The 20,808-nt window shown below is 35.5% G+C and overlaps 1 protein-coding gene across 3 annotated transcripts in view; it reads left to right on the top strand.

The window, feature by feature from the left end:
* The window catches only part of LOC150101132 (D-aspartate oxidase-like), a 122,685-nt gene that overhangs the window by 2,089 nt on the left and 99,788 nt on the right, over positions 1-20,808 (top strand). For all 3 annotated transcript variants that reach the window (XM_090402238.1, XM_090402239.1, XM_090402237.1), the window contains exons 2-3: positions 12,589-12,787; positions 18,522-18,639. In XM_090402238.1, the coding sequence (XP_090258364.1) occupies positions 12,594-12,787; positions 18,522-18,639 (312 nt within the window). In that variant the 5' untranslated portion in view covers positions 12,589-12,593. The remainder of the gene's footprint in view (positions 1-12,588; positions 12,788-18,521; positions 18,640-20,808) is intronic.

Genomic DNA, 20,808 nt, shown 5'->3' with positions numbered 1-20,808 from the left:
CACAGTGTTAGGAGTTGAGCAGAAGAGAAGTAGAGAAGTAATGTTTTGAATGGAAAAGAACACCAAGCTTTTTAGAGTCTGAAGAAGTGATGTATGTAATATGTTTGTACCAGGATAAATCGGATGTGACAGTCAATCCAAGAAGAGAAAGCTGATCTTGAAAGGAAATAGGAACATTACCAAAAGTAAGCGGGAGTAAAGTACAATCTTTTTTGGTGTAATGGGACAGGCCTGAGTTTTTATGCATTGAAATTTAGTAGGTTGCCTTCATCCCATTTAAGGATGTTGAGACAATATTTAAGTCATTGGTTATGGAAAATCTGTCATTTGAGTATTGCAGGGTTTCTCGAATGAGGAATGAAAAGTATTGTCTTCGGCAAAACTGTGATTTGAAATTAGAAGACGGAGATAGAGAGAAGATCATTGATTAAAAACGCTTTTTTTTAGGGGGGGGGGGGGTGCTTCCACTAAATGTTAATAAGCAGGCACAAGTATTTTGGCTCATTCTCCGTCAGAAACATGCACACATTTCCTGTAGTGAATTTGTCGTGCTGGTTCTTCCCAGCCGTGCTATCAAGTTCAGCCCAGGCTTTATGCTGGTCAGTCTAATCGTACAATTTCCATTTACTAAAGCCATGTTGGTCATGCAGTACGACATGGGAACATAATCATGTTGATACTTAAATTGGTCGCTTCATTGGAATCGCCAGAGCATAGAAAACAGAATATCAACATGTTTGCCAGCATAAGAAAAACCTTCCAACTGAACTAAACGTCTTTTCTTAGTCAAATTCAATTCAAGTCAGTTTATTCTACAGTGACAGTTAGTACATTATCATTTCTAGTATTGTTTATAACATTTAATGTGAATCTCTTTGTCTTTATACGGTTATACCCTGTTAGTGCGTAATCATGTGATTAGCCAGTGGGACACATTGTCACGATTTCTACTGTTTTTATTGGATCAGACTGATTTTGTTTGAGGAATAAAAACTGGCGCACTCATATGAAAAGACTCCTCGGTCAGAGGAAAACTAAACTCAGTACCTTAAAAATAAATAAATAAAACTGTTTGTAGTAAGTTTCAGATCTATCAGCTGTAGAGCTATATACTGACTAATCACTGTCTTTGGATACAGTACGATATTTCTCTCATAACATTTAATTTTAAAATAAAATAATAAATTAATACTTTCTTTTCCATGGAGTTAGTAAAACTCTTTAACCCTAATTAACTTTTGGAAATAGTTAGCTATACAGTCTTCCAAGTTTTTTGAGTTCTGTGCTGCCGACGATTTCGGATCGAAAGTATGTCAGGCATCGACCACCTCGTATTCCTGAATACTAACTACCATATTATTTTCTGAAATGCGTGAGTTCTGCGTTCGAATTTGTCTGAGTTGTGGCATTAAAAAGTAAGTTTCCTCGAGTTCCCTATGCCAAAGATCGACGACTTTGGAATCAGCTAAACAAAAGGACCAGATAAGGTTCCTCAATAGAACCAGTGGAGCCTCCGTAGCTCAGGTGATATAGACGAAGCCCTTTGGTCGGAAAGACCTGGGTTCCATTCCCGTGAGCAGCCTTTATCTGGTCTCTTTCAACGAAAGGTGAGTTAGCCAGTCTCATACGGAGGTAGAGGTTTTTTTCACCCGGAAACTCGGATTTTTTGTCCCCCAGAACAGGCAAACCGGCCCCGTGAAAACATAAATTACAGTCATGAATACTTACGTCCCAGCTATAGGTCTAATTCGTCAGCTATATGGTGATCTCGAGCCCGGATAAAACGAGGTGGAAAGCAGTGGTGAACTATCCTGTAAAAACATAACCTGAAATACTTTGTGGCAGAGTACTCGCCTACAAAGTTACCCAAGAGTCGGATACGACCGAAAAGGGTTAAACCACCACCATAGAGCAAGTGACTAAAACTGGAGCACTCAGATAGAAGCAGAAGCATTACCACAATGCTGTACGAACGCATTATTTTAATAATTTTTTTTTATATTCGATTTTTTTTCGTTATACAATATAATACTTTTTTACAAAAAAAAAAAAAAAAAAACTGTAGTTTGTTTCTGTTGAGTAAATATGGTACTGCCTCGTTCGTATTTAGTACTGCTGTGCTCATTAAATTATAAGATTCAGATTTATTTTATTTCAAGTTTTTTTTTTCTTCCGCGTAAATAACTACCACTTTTATCAGGTCCATGTCCAAGTACTGTGTATGGCTCGCAACTACAGCTCCTATTTGATTTAATATAAATGGATTTTCTATGTTAATATTGAGTAGAAATATAGATAAGATATTTCCATGCCGAAGGACACATCGATTCACTTTAAATTCTGGAGAGTGAGTGAGTGTTCACCTTGGATTTTGACCTTATCTGTTGTAGCTGATGGTCAGTTTTGCAGGGATACCCAAAATGTCCAGTTTCTCCGTCGTTTGTCAGAAGTCACTTTATAATTGATAAATATTAACATTATATTCGTCATATTTTTCTAATAAGATTTGCATACTGAAAATTTGCTCTGCCAAGATTTCAATGTAAACCTGGTATTACGGATAAATCGGAAAGCATTTTACAATGCTGTATTTTATTTATTTTCGATTGCTCCCACTATTGAGATCTAGAGTTTCCCAAAATTCTTGCTAAAGTGGAGCCCTAAAGCAAGCAAAAATCTTTTGCGGAACCCTCACAACTCAATCCTTAAAATAAACATGAAAAAAAGGAAGAAATCAATAAACACTCAGCATTTTATAATTTAGTGCTCTAAATTAAAAAAAAAAATTAAGTTCATTTTAATAACTACAGTGCAGTTGTTGTTTTTCACTGCAAAGTTTTTCAAAGTCTGGTGTGATGGACGTAACTTGTAGCATCATATCATTTTCTGCATTTTGCCTGTTTCTATATTTAGTTTTACACCCTCTGTCCAAAAAGAAACCGAACTTTTCGAAAGTAGAAGGAACTAGTGGCGCCACCTGTTGTGTTTTGTTGTCGAAAGCTGCAGCCTTCATTAGTGTTGTGCCAACTGTTTATGACATTTGTTTCATTAGAAGCCGAGTTATAGTGCCAAGAGTGACAGTGTGTTTTCACGAACGGTCGGTCGTTCACGATATTCATGCCGTACGCGACCAATTCTCGCTATTAATCTCTTCAAAACTTCGAGATAAAAGTCATCATTGACCGTTTGGCCAGGTGGAACAAATTCTTTGAGGATAATGCCCTTGGAATCGTAGAAATCAGCATCGTCTTTACTTTTGACTTCTCCAAGCGACTTTTTTTTGGATGTCCCTCTTCTGGTGGTCTCCACTCAGCACTCTGGCGCTTTGTTTCGAGTTCATACTCAATAAATATTTACATCATATTCGTGATATTTTTCTAATAAGATTTGCATACTGAAAATTTGCACGTTTCGTTACCAGCAACAACGATCGTTTCAAGGAAGTTTGAGTCCTTACGAGCGGTTTTAATAAGGTCCTTGCAGTGTTCAATTCGATACATATTTTGGTCGTCGGTCAACTTGTGGGAAACAAATCGCGAATTCAATTTACGAAGGCCCAAACTCTCGGTCAAAATGTTGTGCACAGTTGATTTTGGAATCCCTAATTCATCTTCAATCAATCTCAGGGACGATTTCGGGTTTTCTTTGATCCTCATGTACTTTTTGGATGTTAACTTCGCTCAGTCCAGTTTTTGGACGGCCCAGCTTTTCGTCGTCCTCAAGCATCTCACGACCACTTTGAAATCGCTTAAACCTCTCGTAAACTGGAGTACAGGATAAGCAATTCATCACCGTATTCTTTTTGAAGCATTTGATGCGTTTCGCTAAAACGTTTACCAAGTTTAACACAAAAGTCAGTCGCAGCTCTATTTGAAACTCATTTTCCGACCGTTCGTCAAAACACATTGTCATTCTTGGCACTATAACTCGGCTTCTAATGAAACAAATATCATAAACAGTTCACACAACACTAATGAAGATTGCCGCTTTCGACAACAAAAAGATACAACAGGTAGCGCCACTAGTTTCTTCTATTTCGAAAAGTTCGGTTTCTTTTTGGACAGATGATGTAGTAGCTGCATGTAGCGAGAACGTCTTTTCACAGAGATATGTTATTGGAAAACGTATCAAAAACTTCAAAGATTGAACAGCAATTTCTGAGTATTTTTCATATAATTCAATCTAAAAATGTTGACAGTTCGCATTCTTTACATTTGGCTTTCAGTTCATAGTTGAAATTTCTATTAGTTGCTGCTTCTCCTTCCAAGACAAGACTTATGTATTTGTGGAATCAACAAATGGATCTTGAATCCAAAGAAAATTATATATATTAGGAACAAAATATTGGCCAACTAATTCCCTCAACTTAGATAGATGTAGAGAAATAGATGCTTTTATATCTGCATGTAGGGAAAGCTGGTTGGCGAAAAGAAATTCACAGAGATGTTCAAAGCACTAATATTTTCCCTCAAGAACGCATTCATTCCAAAGCTTTAGTTTGCGTTGGAACGTATTGATCTTACCTTGAAATATGTAACCTTTGCTGCCTTGCAATGAAACATTTGTTTCATTTAAATTAGCAAATATAGAGAGTGGATCGAAATTCCACGTACAAACTTTGAGGGGAGGCAGAGTATATCAAAATCAACCATATTAATATACGAAAGCATGACCGGAAACGCCACCTGAAAGTGATAGGTGGCGCTGTTCGCCAGCGCTCCAGGTAACTTTCGACGTCGTAAGAAGAGTATGCGTCGTTTTACGAACGCTGAGATAGCAGACATGCGCCTCGTTTACCATATTATGTTTCCAACTACTATTGAACTGTTCAGTTATTACGCCTAATAAAGTTTTTTACACTGCTTACTGCTTTGTGTTATTTCTGTATCTTTGTGTCCCTGTTACTACCCTCCAATCATGCTTTCCTATGTGAATATGGTTGATTTTGATGATTATTATTATTTTAACGGTGTCTCCATGGAGTCAAAAGACTCATCGCGGGAGACCCGATATTGACACACTAACCATTATTTACACAATACCTGTCATACCTCTCCTTAAATTCATTCACAGTTGAGGCATTCACAACCACCTCTGGCAAAGCATTCCACCCATTCACAACCCTCCAAGTAAAAAATCTAGTCGTAACACCCTTGTTAACCACACTCTTACACAATCTCCAGGGATGGCCCCTCGTTCTCTCACATCCTGCACTGGTCTTAAGAATATCATCAGTATCAATCCTGTAAAATCCCTTTAACAATTTAAATACCTCTATCATATCTCCTCTCCTACGTCTATCAGCTAGTTTTTAGAGCCCACAGATCATCAATCTATCCTCATAGGGAACATCCCACAGACCTGCAACAATCTTTGTAACCCGCCTCTGAATTCTCTCCACCACTTCCACATCACCAAGAAATCCTGGCGACCAGATCTGTGCACAATAGTCCAAATGCGGCCTTATTAATGCTTTATAGAGTGGAACAATAAAATCCCTGCTTGTTAGTGTGTTCCTCAACAACCATGTAATTTGATGTGATGTTTTGGCAATCTTTGCAATATGCCCTTTAAACTTAAGTTCTCTGTCCACAATAACTCCCAAGTCTCTTGTCTCATCAACTTCCTGCAGTTCAGTTCCGTTAATATAGTAAACAGCATGCGATGTCATCCTCCCGAAGTGTATCACCTTACACTTAGCCACGTTGAACTGACAGCCATTTACCTCAGTTCATACCGTCAGCCTATTTAAGTCATCCTGTAAAATATTCACATCATTTGAATTGATTATCTCTCTTCCCAATTTTGCATCATCAGCAAACAAGTGAATATTTCCATTCAAGGTATTTCCAATATCATTGATGTAAAAATTAAACAATAGAGGACCAAGAATGACTAGAGGTACACCACTAGTCACTTGCCTTTTCCTGGACTCAGCTCCTCCGTAAACCACTCTTTGATATCTGTCCACCAGCCATCCTTTAATCTAAATCACCGTCTTCGGATCCAAACCCATTTGCTCTAATTTATGTAACAGAGTTCCATGTGGAATCCTGTCAAAAGCCTTTGCAAAGTCAAGCAGTATCACTGAGTAAGGATTTCCTTTATCCAACTCCACTGTTACTTTATTATAGAAAGTAAGCAAATTACTTAGGCAAGACCTACCCTTCACAAAACCATGTTGTCCCTTATAAAGTATCAAATTGCTGTCCACCCAGTCCTGAATTCTAATTTTAACCAATTTCTCCAAAATCTTAACCACCACTCCAGATATATTTATTGATCTGTAATTTGCAACCTCACTCTTAGAGCTTCCCTTGTGCAATGGAACTATTTTCCACTCTATTGGCACTTTACCAGAGCTGATGCTTAAATTAAACATTCTGGTTAGAGGAGTTGCTAATTCTCTTGCACATTCTCGTAACACATGGGCCGATATGCCATCTAACCCAATGGCAGTGTTAGCATTAAGGTTCTTTAATATACTAAGCACCTCAATTTCATCTATCTCTATACTCTCATCAGTCAATGGCACATCTGACACTGCACTATCACTACGAAGATGGTACACTTTTGCGAAATGATCACTAAGCAATTCAACTATTTGATTAGCTTCAGTAATTTCCCTACCATCAACACTTTTTAAAGTGATCTTTCCATGGGTATTCTTCCTTTTACTAGCCACATAGTGAAAGAACTCTTTAGGGTTTCTTTTAGATTCATCAGCTAGCTTCCTCTCATAATTAGCTTTGGCTTTCCTTACCATACAGGTTACTCTCTTTGCCTGTACCTTATATTGCTCATTGGAACGCTCATCACCTTTTTCTTTATACGTCCTCCACAACCTTTTCTTTATCTGCAACTCTTGTTTAATAGTATTATTCATCCATTTTACTCCTACCTGATTTCTCCTTCTGACTCTCAGAATACAGTCTGATACAGCTTTCTTCAAATACTCCTTGAGAATCTCCCACGCACCATCAACATCTCTCCCCTTGAATTTCTCATGCCATAGTACAGCTGAAAGCTGACTTTTCAGCTTGCCATAATCACCAGCCTTGTAATTCCACATATACCCATTCTTAATAGAATATTCAGCACGTCTTTCAATCTCCCAGGTCAAGACCACATGATCGCTTTCCCCAAGTGGAGACATTGTAACTAAATTACTTATTGATATGTTCTCCGATGTTATGACCAGATCTAACACTTTAGAATCTCTTGTCCCTTCCACCACATGCTGTCTCAGGTAATTATCTCTTAACAACTGTATAAACTCCATTTCCTTTGTTCCTTGTGACCATTCCTTCCCCCAATCTATGTCTCCAAAGTTAAAATCCCCCATAATAATTACTTGACCTTTACTCATCGTGCTAATTTGCCAATACAACATGCTATCTACATTCTCCCTTATTCCCCTTGGATTATAGCAACAACCAATTACATATTTCGCCTTGATAATCTCTATCTCACACCAAACAGCCTCTAATGAACTGCCCTCTACATACCTGTCACAGTGAGGTACTCCTATCTTTTTTGGCTTTAATGTTTCATCTATCATTAATAAAACTCCTCCCCCCATTCTGTCATCTCTGTCCTGCCTGAAAATACTGTACCCTTTACATTCAATCCCAATAACTATATCATTCTTGTTAACCAAGTTTCGCTAATTCCTATAATTTTTGGCCGTGTTGTACTAAGTAATGACAAAAATTCTTCACACTTATTCCTAATACTTCGAGCATTAGTATACATAAACTGCAATACTCCCTTCCTCCCATTATCTCCCTGTGTGCGAATTACTCCACTCTGTATACTGTTAACATTCTGCATTCTGCGAACAATTAATCCCAATTTCACAGCAATTAATGACCTTAGTACGATTTACAGCTGACTCTATCACCTGCCTCCCTAGCAAATCCCATTTCCCTGTTTATGACCCTTTACTCTGTCCTTTATCAATAAATGTTCTAAATGCCAAGCTCCTAATCCATTTAAATGCAAACCATCTCTCTTAAAATACTCCTTCCTTTTATCAAACTCATCCCAGACATTCATAAAATGAATATTCAGTTTCATTTCTTTGCAAAATCTTTTACACAATCTTGACACCATTCCATTTACTATAATTGCTCTTCTGTTCATTTCATCACAATCAAATCGTGGTAGCACACCCATGATCTTTCCACTCTCACTCTTTGCATTCATTGCTATCATTAACTCCTTCAAATCCCGTCTTACAGAAAATCTTTCGCTACGTAGATCATTCGTCCCTATAACTGCAATAATCTCACTCACTCTATCTTTCTGCAATTTCACAGCCCCAGTTATATCCTTAATCTTTGACCCTGGATAACACGCTTTATTTACTCTACCATCCTTCACACCCTTAATTATAGAATTCCCATACAACACAACATCTTTTTTGCTTCTTCTTAACTTGACATTTACTCCCATTGATGCTTGTTTTTGTTCCTGAACCTCTCTCACATTCTTTAGTATATCACTCAGCAATATGTGTGTATCTATTTCTGCACTATTTATTCCATGCACATATTCACTTCTGTCATTCTCATACTTTGTCATTCTTAATCCCCCCATACTTCCTATTCCATAAAAAACATTAGAACATATTGGAATTCTAAAAGATAGATTATACAATTTGGTCCGATCAAAATTATAAAATATATTACAGTCATTTAAAAATGTCCGTTCATTTGTTTCGGGAGAACTTGCACAACACAGTCTACTCCACATGCTTCTATCAGATACATTGGGATATGGCTGTATAAAACATGTATGTTCCCTATGTGACTGACGGTAGCTAACTGCGAAGTCTTGATGATCACTTAAACTTGGGATATTAGTCAAACCAGATGTATCATCATATATTACATTAAAACTTCTGCGATCATACGAGTCACTTAATACAGGCAAAACATTTGATATATTAGAAGATGTGGAATGGACTGCGCAATCTTTCGTTTCTACCTTGCCAGCAGATTCAAGAGAGGATACTATAGACACACAAGATGATAATGATGTTAAGTAATCTGGATTGACATCCCCAGCAACCACAGAAGAAATGGCTGATTCAGATGACATACCCAAGATTGAGACTGGCAGGTGAGAATCAACCGTAGTATCAGAAACCGACAACACACTGTCATGCACACATTCACCTGAATTGATGAAAGGACCGTCATCACCGCTAAAGACCGTGACTGGAAGGTGAGAATCAACTGCAGCATCAGAATCCGACAACACACCGTTATGCACACATTCACCTGAATTGATGAAAGGACTGTTGTCATCACTACCCAAGGTTGTGACTGGTAGGTGAGAATCAACTGCAGCATCAGAATCCGACAACACACCGTTATGCACACATTCACCTGAATTGATGAAAGGACTGTTGTCATCACTACCCAAGGTTGTGACTGGTAGGTGAGAATCAACGTTGGCATCAGACACTGAACAAGACAATACACCCGTATGCACACTTTCATCTGACAGTTGGCCCTCAGCAACCAACTGAACAATGATTGGTTTCCCTGCTTCGTGACGATCATAATCTAAAGCTCTCTGCTGTATGCCTTCCACAGAATCATTGTACTTATTAGCAACTTCCAAAAAATCTTTCATTTTTAGGAACTCTGCAGATTTTAACAATGATGGAAGCATATCCCATGAAATATTAATTTCACCATGGTACATATATTGGATCATCAACCTTAAGTCGTTGAACTTCATGTCATTTAATGTCACAACAGGATGACTACTTGGGTTCTCTAAAAATAAGCTGTACAGAAGAGTGCTGCTTGCAGATAGTACTATATTTTGTGAGCCTTAAGGGTCATTCCTTCATACGATAATGTTACATCCACCAAACTTTCACTAGCAAGTAATTTATTAAAAACAGATAATATATTAGATGTGTGATTGTGCACTTTCAAACAAATTGTCTGTGATCTTGATATCATATTGAGTTCTGAACTAAGTTTAAAATAAAATACTCATATTAAACAACATTAAACAATACCTAACAAAATTTACATACGTTGCTTGAAATAATTATCTCAGTATTATACACTTATAACCAATAGATTTCATTTAACATCCAGTATATATGCTCAGAGAATGGCAGTATTAAGCTTAACAACAAGAAAGCGATCACTATAGCATATCATTCTCAAAATGTTTCAACAAACACGTCATTATATGAATAACCAAAAATATCTAACACAAGGATTTACATACGTAGCTACAAAGAAGATTTAACAGCTACAAGCTGTCACAATAGCGAAATTAGGCTTAGCTACAACGATGCATAATCATATAATCAGATACCAAAAAATGTTCTCTAAATCCCCTCAAAGTTTGTACGTGGAATTTTATCACTCATATACTGGGTAACCACCCTGTATATGAGTGATAAGTCAGTCTCTGAATTCAAAATTTATCTTTTAATTTAGAGACTAAATCGTGTTGTAGTTCAGACAAAAAAAAAAAAAAACATAAATTTCGGAAAGCAGTTTCCGAATTATGCGAAAAAATAAATAAATAAAAATATATAAAAAATTAATAAAAATAAATTTCCTCATGTAGCACATAAAACTCGGTGGAGCCCGCTTTGGAAAACCCTGCTATAAGCTATAGCAACTGTAAACAAAGAACTTGATTGTTATTAATGCATTTGGCCTTGAATAATCAGTTGTTTTCCTGAATTATTGAGTAAACATATGTTGGCTACACTGTATTGAAGAAAACAGAGTGGAGTGAAAAGTGCATCAGATGCCGAATTGATAAGACTGCAACACAGGAACAGCGATTTGCATAGCAAACGCATACAAGCGAATTTATTCAAAAAAGGACAGATGCCAATGATGAAGAAAGATCAAGACCACATCCACACCACTTATCACTGAAAATATTGAAAAAATCATCTGTTCTCTAAATTAGTGTGATTATTTATGAATTCACAAATAGACTTCCATATTAGTTACTGTTCTGTCTAGGAACACATCTCACGTTGATAAAGTTAGCGGCAAAACCGCTTGACATCGCTAATCACCTTTTGACGTGACATCAGTGACGTCTTCCTGAGTTACAACATGGATATTTGCAATGCAGTTAGAATGGCCGAGGTTCGAATCTCGGATGACCTTTAAAAGTTATTCTCGACTGAAGGACGTATCCGTTCTCGCGCCAACAATGTGTTCGAATCCCAACCTTGCAATGGATGTTTGTGATTGTTTTTAGCCATTTTAGATCGCCCCACCTCCAATAAGTGGGACAATCTGAAGTGGCTTGAAAAAGTTCGATGTTTGGCCTCTAGAGCACAGTTTCCGAATTATGTGAAAAAATAAAAATATTATTAAATAATTAATAAAAATTAGAGGGGAAAATAATCCTTAGCCCACCCAAGGTATGAATGTACTATAGGTTTACAAATTAACCTTTCGTGGGTGGGAGCCACATAAAAATAAATAAATAATAACAGCCATAATATTCCGAACTCATCCTTGATTCGGAGTCGTAATTCTAATAAAAACCAAACTCCTTTCTTTCCTTATTCGTTTCCTTTCAAACGAACAAGGTAAAATATAATGAATGAAAGAGTGTTGAGGGTAAGATATAATGAAAGACATGGTCTTGAATTATAAAGACTGTACAGGCAGTCTAAGATGGTATCAAAAGGACATACGAAATATCCTGAATTTTCATGTCTGATACTTTGAATGACAGCAGCACATCCACCATAGCAGCAGTGCCGCAACTAGGCAGGTGCAACGGGTCCACAGGCACAGGGCTCAGGACAAAGGGGACCCTGAAATGGAATATCAAAAAATAATCAGTATTATATTTTAATTTTTAAATTTTAAATTTTGCTGCCGTGGGGACCGATTCATAAACATATAATATTTATAAGCAGAATTTCTTTCTATCGTTTTTTTTTTTTTTTGCCAAAAAAGGGGGACAAAAATAAACTCTTGCACATGAAAGATTTTATGCCGTAAGTATAATAGCTTTTCATGGGCCCTCACTGAGCCCATGAAAATCTATTATACTTACCGCACGTTCGTGTGATAAACAGTTCCCTTATAAAGGTGAATGTAACCAGGTCTAACATTCTGCACTTGCAAAAATCGCCCATTTCAGATTCTTTCAGGCATGAGAAGATAGGCTATATTTGGGATGTGGCATCTCTTCTAGCTACATTTTTAATAGTCCACAGATTATTTCTACTTGCAGGGGGGGGGGAATGGACTTCATCTTTCATTTAATCTAAAATGTTCTTATGAACACCATAATATTTCAAAAAATATTAACAGATTTTTTTGTAGAATTATCTTCATATTTACTCATATATTCTTTAATTTTTTTTTCTCGAAGTTGCTGTTACGTTTATATATTTTATATTGGAAATTAGGTGAATTTAATATCTTTTAGAATGATAATATTTTTCTAATACTCATCTCTTAAGTTCTGCATAGAAAATACAGAATTCTAGTTCTCAAACAGGAGGTCTAAACACATTTAAATGAATTAAACACATTTAATTCATTTTTGTTTACAATGTTTTAGCAAAAATGCACAGAGCCCGTGTTGCAGTTGTAGGAGGAGGCATCATTGGTATGGGTACAGCGGTGTATGCTATAGAAAATGTGCCAGGGATTGATATCACAGTAATAGCGGAAGAACTAAGTCCAAACACTACAGGAGATGGCAGTGCAGGTTACTGGAATCCCTATCTTCTGGGAGACGTTCCGCTAGAGACATTAAGGTAATTATTTGATTTCAAAAATCTTTGCCTTTATTTCTAAAAGTTAAATCTTTCAAACTAAATTTGTTGATTCTTCAAATATATCTTTTAATTTCAAGCTCAGCGACTAGACTCGAACTTATAAGTTCGAGCCTAGTCGCCGACTGGAGGAACTTATTTCTAATCCTTTCTTCGACCGGTTCCCGAGTTAATCGATCTCTGCGCGGACAAGCTGGTTTTTCATTCCGTAAACTCAAGAAAATCGACCGTAGAACTCACATTATTTCAGATAGTAATATATACCCTGTTAGGGTTAGGCAACAAGAGATGGCAGCACTTGTTTGCTCGTCTCTTCATCGGTGAGCCTATAATTAGTGATAGCCTTGGGCCGGCTATCTCTGATTGGCTATATGCCCACTCAGTCTCTAAAAGCTAGATAGGATTTAAAGCCTCTCCTACTCCCTGTAAGAGAATAAAAGGCATTAGCTTAATTTCGATTTGAGCCTCAATAAACCAGTCAGTTTCGACGATGCACTTTGACTGAAAAGCCCTGAGTTCGATTCCCGTTTAGGATGCGAAGATCCTTTATCACGGGCATTTGAAGGTGAAGATGAGTTAGACGGTCTCATACTGATGAGGAATTTTTTTTTTTTCCCTTCCGGAAACTCGGTTTTCATCCCACAAAAGAGACAAACCGGCAAGAACATATCCAATATATAGATGTATACTACAGAAATTAACCAATTCATTCCTTCAAATCTACTTTCGAAAACCTGTATGCTGTGGATCTACACGTGATCGTAAAATAGGAAGAAATTTCAATTCGCTGAATATAAATTTTTATCTGTTATCATAGCCTCCGACCAGGAAAAAAAAAAGAAATCTGATGAGTGAAAGGGAAGGAGAAGCCATCATATTAATCACACTCCGAAAATAATTTCCACAAACTTTATGTTTTATTCCTTATTAATTATTCTACAAGATTTATAATGGGAAATCAACAGAAAAATAAATAAAAAAGAGAAAAAAAAACGATGGTCTTTAAAGAGCAAAATCCAATAAGAACGAAAATAATAATAGATAACAAGATTTTAAAACACGTGAATTCATTTAACTACCTAGGATGTATGATCACATATGAAAATGAAAAAGATATAAACTTAAAAATTACGAAATACTTAAAAATAACAGGTGTAATTAACTCTATATTTAAACCAAACCTAGTACAAAAACAAACCAGACTAACAGCATACAATACATTAGCCCTACCGGGTCTATCTATTATATCTGGACAATAAAGCAAAAAGACAAAGATTAATAACAGCTGAAATGAAGTTTATGAGAAAAACTACAAAGTATACTATATTTGAAACAAAAGAAATTAGGAAATTATGCAAAAATTAAAATTGGAATCAGTAATAGAAAAAAATTTTAAAAAATATAAATATAAATGGATGGAACACGTCCAAAGAATGAAAACAGAAAGATTACCAAAACAAGTTTTAAATTACGAGCCATTAGGAAAAAAGAAAAAAACAGGACGTCCTCTAAAGAGATTCAACAATAACTTCTGAGATCAGAACAAGCTACTGTAAGCCTAAATCCTTGAAAATCGTGATGATGAGGAAAAAATAAATGTGATTCAATTAATTCATCCTTAGTTTTTGAATTTCAGTGAAAGGCGAGTTAGCTAGACAACATGTTCAGAGATAGAAGTGTGCTTTCCTGTTTGAAAATCTGATATCTGATGTTTTCTTGAAAAAAATAAACAAATCTTTTTCTCATGAATGTGTTTTTTCGGAAATAAAGAACTGATAGACCTAATACACTCATCTCAATGCTAAACAACTTTTATGAATAGTATATAGATTTACCATCACCTATGTTCTACATCTTTTTTTTTTTTAATGTTAAATTTATGTTAAATGAACCTATACCTAAGCTAACCTAATTTTTTTTTTCGCGAAAACTTATCACACTTTACTTATATTCATACTTTCTCTTGACATCTCTGTAAAAGATCAGCTAACTGACCTTCAGGTGAAAAACTTTTCTAAATGTTCCTTGCAACCCAGATGGAGTTTAACCCCGGCCCTTTGCATCCAAAATAAATGCGTTAATGTTTCAAGCATAACCATAGAGATACTGTCAGTTCAACTAAGCAAGGTTCATTGCTGAGGTGACGAACTTTATGTCAAATCGGAAGATTTTCTCCATAAATCTTGGTCCGAATTCATATAGACAGGTGTTCTTGGGAACCGCGTGGTTGGAGTACATAGTACTAATGTATTATGTATCTCAGCACTATTTGGAACACAAGCTCTCTCTCTGACATGTAAAGAAAATTCGAAGTTTAAAAAATTGCAGGAATTCTTGGAAAAAAAAAAAGATATTAAGGAAAGTAAATTGTTGTTTTCAGTTCCACATAGGCGACGATCATCGAATATCCTCTTAAACTAAACAAATCGATTTTGAATTTAAAAAAGAAGCAAAAGCAAATAAATGATGGAAAGTAGAGAGAAACGAAAAAATGACATACTCTTTTCAAAATGTGGTATTTTAAGGACCCATATTGTGTAATATGATTCGGTATAAAATATTAAAATGTTCCCTCTGTGTTGATGACACGAAGCTAAGTGATCAGCTTCGGTCGTAGAGTAGTCAGCTATTCGAACAAACTCAGTTCTTTAGAGGATGGCTATGAAAAATTGCAAGTGTCCGGGGATTTAAAATTGAATGCGAATAAATGCAAATATACACGATTTGAGAAGAGAGTATTAGATAGATATAAACTAAATGTACAGGTCTTAGAAAGAATTAATGAATATGAGATAATCTAGATGATAGGGAATTTAATTTAAAAAAAAATTAAAAAAGAGCCTTGCTTGCAAGAGAAAGGTAGGTCGGGCTATTATTTTACTAGGAGCTTTATGACCCAATGTTTAAGCTATGGTTTAACGAATTATGTCGCAATTTGGATATGCTGATGACTGGTTTGCATATGTTGTGTGCTTTGGTGCAAGCAGAATATGAAGCTGAAGTTAGAGCGTACCACTCTCCAACCAACAGGCTGTCGGTTCGAATCCCAGTGAGGTCTTTGTAGATGACTTTCATCTTCTAGTGTGAGTCACTTTCCAGCTTATTTGGAGAGTCGAAATGAAGTTCCATGTTTGGTCTCTAGAGCAGGGTTTGAGGGTCATCTAATAATCCTTAGCCAGCCGCACTACTTCAGAATTACAATACGTTTACAACTTTTTGTGGACAGGATCCACATATATAATAATAATAATAATAAATATAATTTTTGAATCACGTCTTCACACATGTAAGAAAAAAATAAATATAATTTATTACCCCTATATATTTTGCTCAATATGTAATGAGCTTCTTTCAGGGAGAAAACGGAAAACTGGTAACAACATTTAAATTATGAATACAAGGAGTCATACAGCCTCGGATGCAACTGTCCAGTAGGAGGAAGCACTATTAGAGTTCAGAAACTTGGAAATAATTGTATAGTCAATGAATTAATTTAAAAATTATTAAATAAACAAAAATGATAAACAATTAACAGCAATCACTTCCCCAAACTTAGAAATAGGCAAACAGTCTGTTCGATTAAGATTAGGACGGTGGTATAGGGCTTCACACGATTCAAAAAATAAACATACACTAAGTTCAAATTTGAACTTAGTGTAGTATAGCATTTTAGCACGGTTCTGGTGAACTGGGTCTAGTGTCGATGGCATGCGAAGCAAGGTCTAAACCTTCAGAATAAAAAAATCTAATATAATCTTGATGTTCTTTGATTCTAATGGTAGCAGAACTACCGATCTGTTCAAATTATCAAAGAAGACAAGAACAGGGTATTTGATAAACACCAGGCAAGGAAAGAGGTGATAATGTATCTTTGATAGGTGGTAAGAAATTTGATAACTTCCTTGCTGGTTTGAAAGTAGTGTACAAATTATATCTGCGAAGGGTGGTTGCTACTTGTTCAGATGTTCCTTATGGTTTGCTGATCCTTATAACATCTGATTGTAATAAGGAAGAGGGATGATAATTATCAAATATTTTCTGTATCAAGGTCTACCTGTATCCATTAAATAATAGAGTAAGTGCTCTGTGTACAAAGCTTTTGATAATACCTATTTTTTGTGAAGGATGATAATGTGAAGATGAGTGGATATATCTGTCTGTAAACAGAAAATTCAGTATAACCAGTAGAGTTATTACGATGTGTTAAAGTATCCAAAAAAGGAAAGATTGTTATTAGATTAACGTTCAATAGTGAATTTTCTATTTACAAAAGCCATCCTTTACAGACAGATATATTCACGCCTTTTCACATCAACATCTTCACTATTAGAATCGAAGAACATCAAGATTATATAATTTTTTTTTTTTTTTTTTTAAATTTTGAAGGTTCTCATGCCAACGGTGGTACTTTGCTCCAGTTCCTGGATAAAAGTAACAGGTGAGGAATATGGTAGTGATGGCAAATAGGGAGTTGGTGTTGAGGACATATTGCTAAAGCTGTGAAAATACCTCAGAGAATTGCCACACTACAGAGAATCTGACAAAGAGAGATAAGGACCCAACAGTGAAATTGTATAAGGTAACAGTGTCACATTTGGATTTCTGTGCACAGGTCCAGTCACCTGGATATCTACAGAATAAGAAAACATTTAAAGATATTCCAGAGTCAAATGGCTAAGAGACCACTTAGGAATATGCTCTGCAGAGTCTAGCATATAGGAGAAGAATGTAATGCGAATGACATAAGTTAGCGTGATACGAGCATATTAGACTGATTAAGGTAAAATTACCGTACAGAACGACAAATGTGGAATCATCACATTTTGTTGTACCTATAAAGCTTTTAGTCATCTCTGGAGGCTGTATAATATACCTGTGAGCAAGGGAATGAGAAGTAATTTTTGCATAGTCAGTGGATATAGATGTGTTCAAGGCGGGTGTATAAGTATTGTAGTCTGTAGAGCTTCCTCCTAGAGTTTTGAAAAACTCATTGAAATTATACTAAATCCTTCAAAATACTATACTAATTTTAATTCATATAAATACGCAATGAATATTAAAATAATAAAACTTATTGTCTCTAATGCATAATTATTATATTCGTAAATGAGAAGATGCTCACAAAAAAATAAGTTATAGAACCAAAAACATAAAGCTGATATGTTACATCAATGCTCCAGTAAGTTAAGCACAATTTTCACACCTGGAGAAAACCACCTAAACTACACGAACACCCATGTGCAGCGAGATTCGAAATCGCATCCTGCTAGTTATATGGTGAAGACGCTATCCAGTCGGTTTCTTTCTTTTTTTTTTTTTTTCAAATTGAAAAGACATAAGACTTTATAGCATCCTGTACATTTTCATTTTTCTTTCATTCTAAAACTTTCATTGTGCTTTCATTTAATGTAGTTCATTAAATGAAAGCACAATGTGCATCTTTGTGGCAAAGAAAAGAGAAAGTTTGAAATTACTTAATAATAATTAGTAATTAATAGCTTAATAACGAGTTAATTAACTACAGGAGTAAATAGTGAGATTATTTCATTATTTACTCGATCAGCTTTATTTATTTATTTATTTAAATGGAATAAAAGGCTTAGTTGATCTATTTTATTCTTTATTTAATTTTAATTGGATAAAGAAGTTAAACGTGTGGTCCCGATAATGCGCATTATTAAAAGTTATTCTTTATATAATCTTCTATTTAAAACAGATACTGGGGAAAGGAAACCTTTGACTTTCTGCTGGATCTTGTTTGCTCAAGAGATGCCAGTGAATATGGTGCTAGTTTATTGTCTGCATATCACATATCAAAAAATCCCATACCACAGGTAAGATGAATCAGGTAGGAACGGTGATAACAATTTTTCGAGGATTAAATTATTTTTGTACCCCGTGTGGTGATCGGGGTTAAAGAATAATCCCATTGTAGCCCATGCATGTCGTAAGAGGCGACTAAAATGGGTACCAGTATCTGGGGGTATAGATGGGCCATTCCTGCCTCCATGGGATATAAATTTGGAGGCTTGGTTCTCCAGTTTGGGAGTTTGGCAATGGGCTAACAATCCATTCCTGTCAAAAAAAATCTCTTGTTAATAAAGCTAAACAATTGAAAGTCGGACTGACTTCAAGGAAACAACACATGAAAAGGAAAAGTTTAATAGAGTGTTTCTCAACCTGTGCTCCTCATGCTGACTTAAATTAATTAAATAAATATATATTTTTTAATTATCTAAACAAATTAAAATTAAATAAGTAAGTAAAAATTGGTGAAATGAAATGGAGACTTAAAAAAAAAAAAATATCGTCAGAATGTTCAAAGGCGTAAGCAATAAAACTATTGTTGTTCACTTCACCCATTTTATTATTCGTCATTCTGCGGCTAAATTTGTAGCGGCAAAATGACGCTACAAATTTGGCGTAATTCTAAATTAAAACTTTATAAAACATTTATAAGACCTGTAACAACATATTGATGTGAAGCGTGGCCATTAACACAAAACGATATTGAGAAATTGAGAATATTTGAAAGGAAAATATTAAAGAAGATATATGGACCCATAAAAGATGATAATGGAATATTGAGAATTAGAACAAATTGAGAATTAGAATTAGAATTAAAGCAAGTAACTAATGGTGAAAGATACAGCAAGATATATAAAGATACAAAGAATAGCTTGGTTGGGGTATACAGAAAGAAGCGGAAAAGATAGAGGAGTTAAAAAATGTATATTTGAATGAAACCATTAGGACAAAGGAAGAAATACAGACCAAGAAAAAGATGGATTGATGATGATGTGCAAAAAGATCTTACTACTTTAAAAGCTAAGAATTGGAAGAATATGGCAAGAAAAGAATGGCTGAAAATTGTTTTGCAAGCTAAAACTCATAAAGCGTTGTAAAGTTAGAAGAAGAAGGAGAAATTATTTTTGTAATCATAGTTGCAAAGTGTTGCTTCATAGAATTAAGGTCAGAAAATGAAAGTTCTCTTTACCAATGCTAATAATTTGATGAATATTGCGTTATATATTTAGAAGAAGGCTAAAAATAAAGCTTGCCTTTTCTATAGAGATAATGTTGGGGAAAAAGAGCGAATGGGGTAACAGAAAGATAGAAATTTAGGTCGAGGAAAGCATTAAAACGATGGATCAATGATAAAATACCTGGGGGAGGGGGGTCATTCTGGGGAAAGCGGTCGCGATCTTTCTCATGGTGATGCATTTTCAGACTGGAGAGGAAAGGGAAGGAAAGAGAAAAAAAAAAGGGGGGGGGAGTCACATCCTTGATACTGGAGAGAGTGGGCATTACATTCTTGTAAGTATTGATAAAATAAGTAAATCAAAAAAGAAGGTTGGGAATTGTTAAGGCTGATATATTTTGAACAGATGTTGACACTCCATCTAGAAAATCTCCTAGATGGAGAAATTAAACAGAATGTCAGATATTTATGCTATTAACTTTAAATAACATTTCATAAATTTCTGTGGTGAAAGAAATGGAATGCGACTTGAATTTAACGGTATAATTATCCTATTATATGTGAAGTTTCCCAGATGGAGTTCCAAACCATTCTTCAAAATGGAATAATCATAATTACTCCTCCTTTTTACCCAACTCCCTCCTCCAATAATTACAGACCATGACCAGTCCCCTTCTCTTTCAATTCCTCTCCTCCAAATCTGAATATGCATCGCCACGCGAAAGATCCCGTCCGTTTTTACTGAGAACAATTGTACACCTACACACTCTCTGATAATACTTCCTCTTTAGAAGATCATTTCAAACAAGGTATGCTTGCTTTGCCTAAAATGCTTTTTCGTTTTGTATGAAGCATAGCGGTAGGTGTTAAGAAATTATTAATTTTTGGTATTCAAAAGATAGCGACTCTGAGTACGCTTGTTCAGTATTAAAAGATTTCCAACACAAATTAAATTACTACTACTACTTCTTCGAAAAGAGTTGGTATAACCCAGTTTCCAAGCTATGGATGACATTATAAC

The sequence above is a fragment of the Typopeltis vanoorti genome, chromosome 12 (assembly GCF_054136105.1).
Source record: "Typopeltis vanoorti isolate ZY-2024b chromosome 12, IOZ_Tvanoo_1.0, whole genome shotgun sequence".
Taxonomy (NCBI): domain Eukaryota; kingdom Metazoa; phylum Arthropoda; class Arachnida; order Uropygi; family Thelyphonidae; genus Typopeltis; species Typopeltis vanoorti.
The sequence above is the reverse complement of the archived record's forward strand: the minus strand, read 5'-3'. Positions and strand labels throughout refer to the sequence as shown.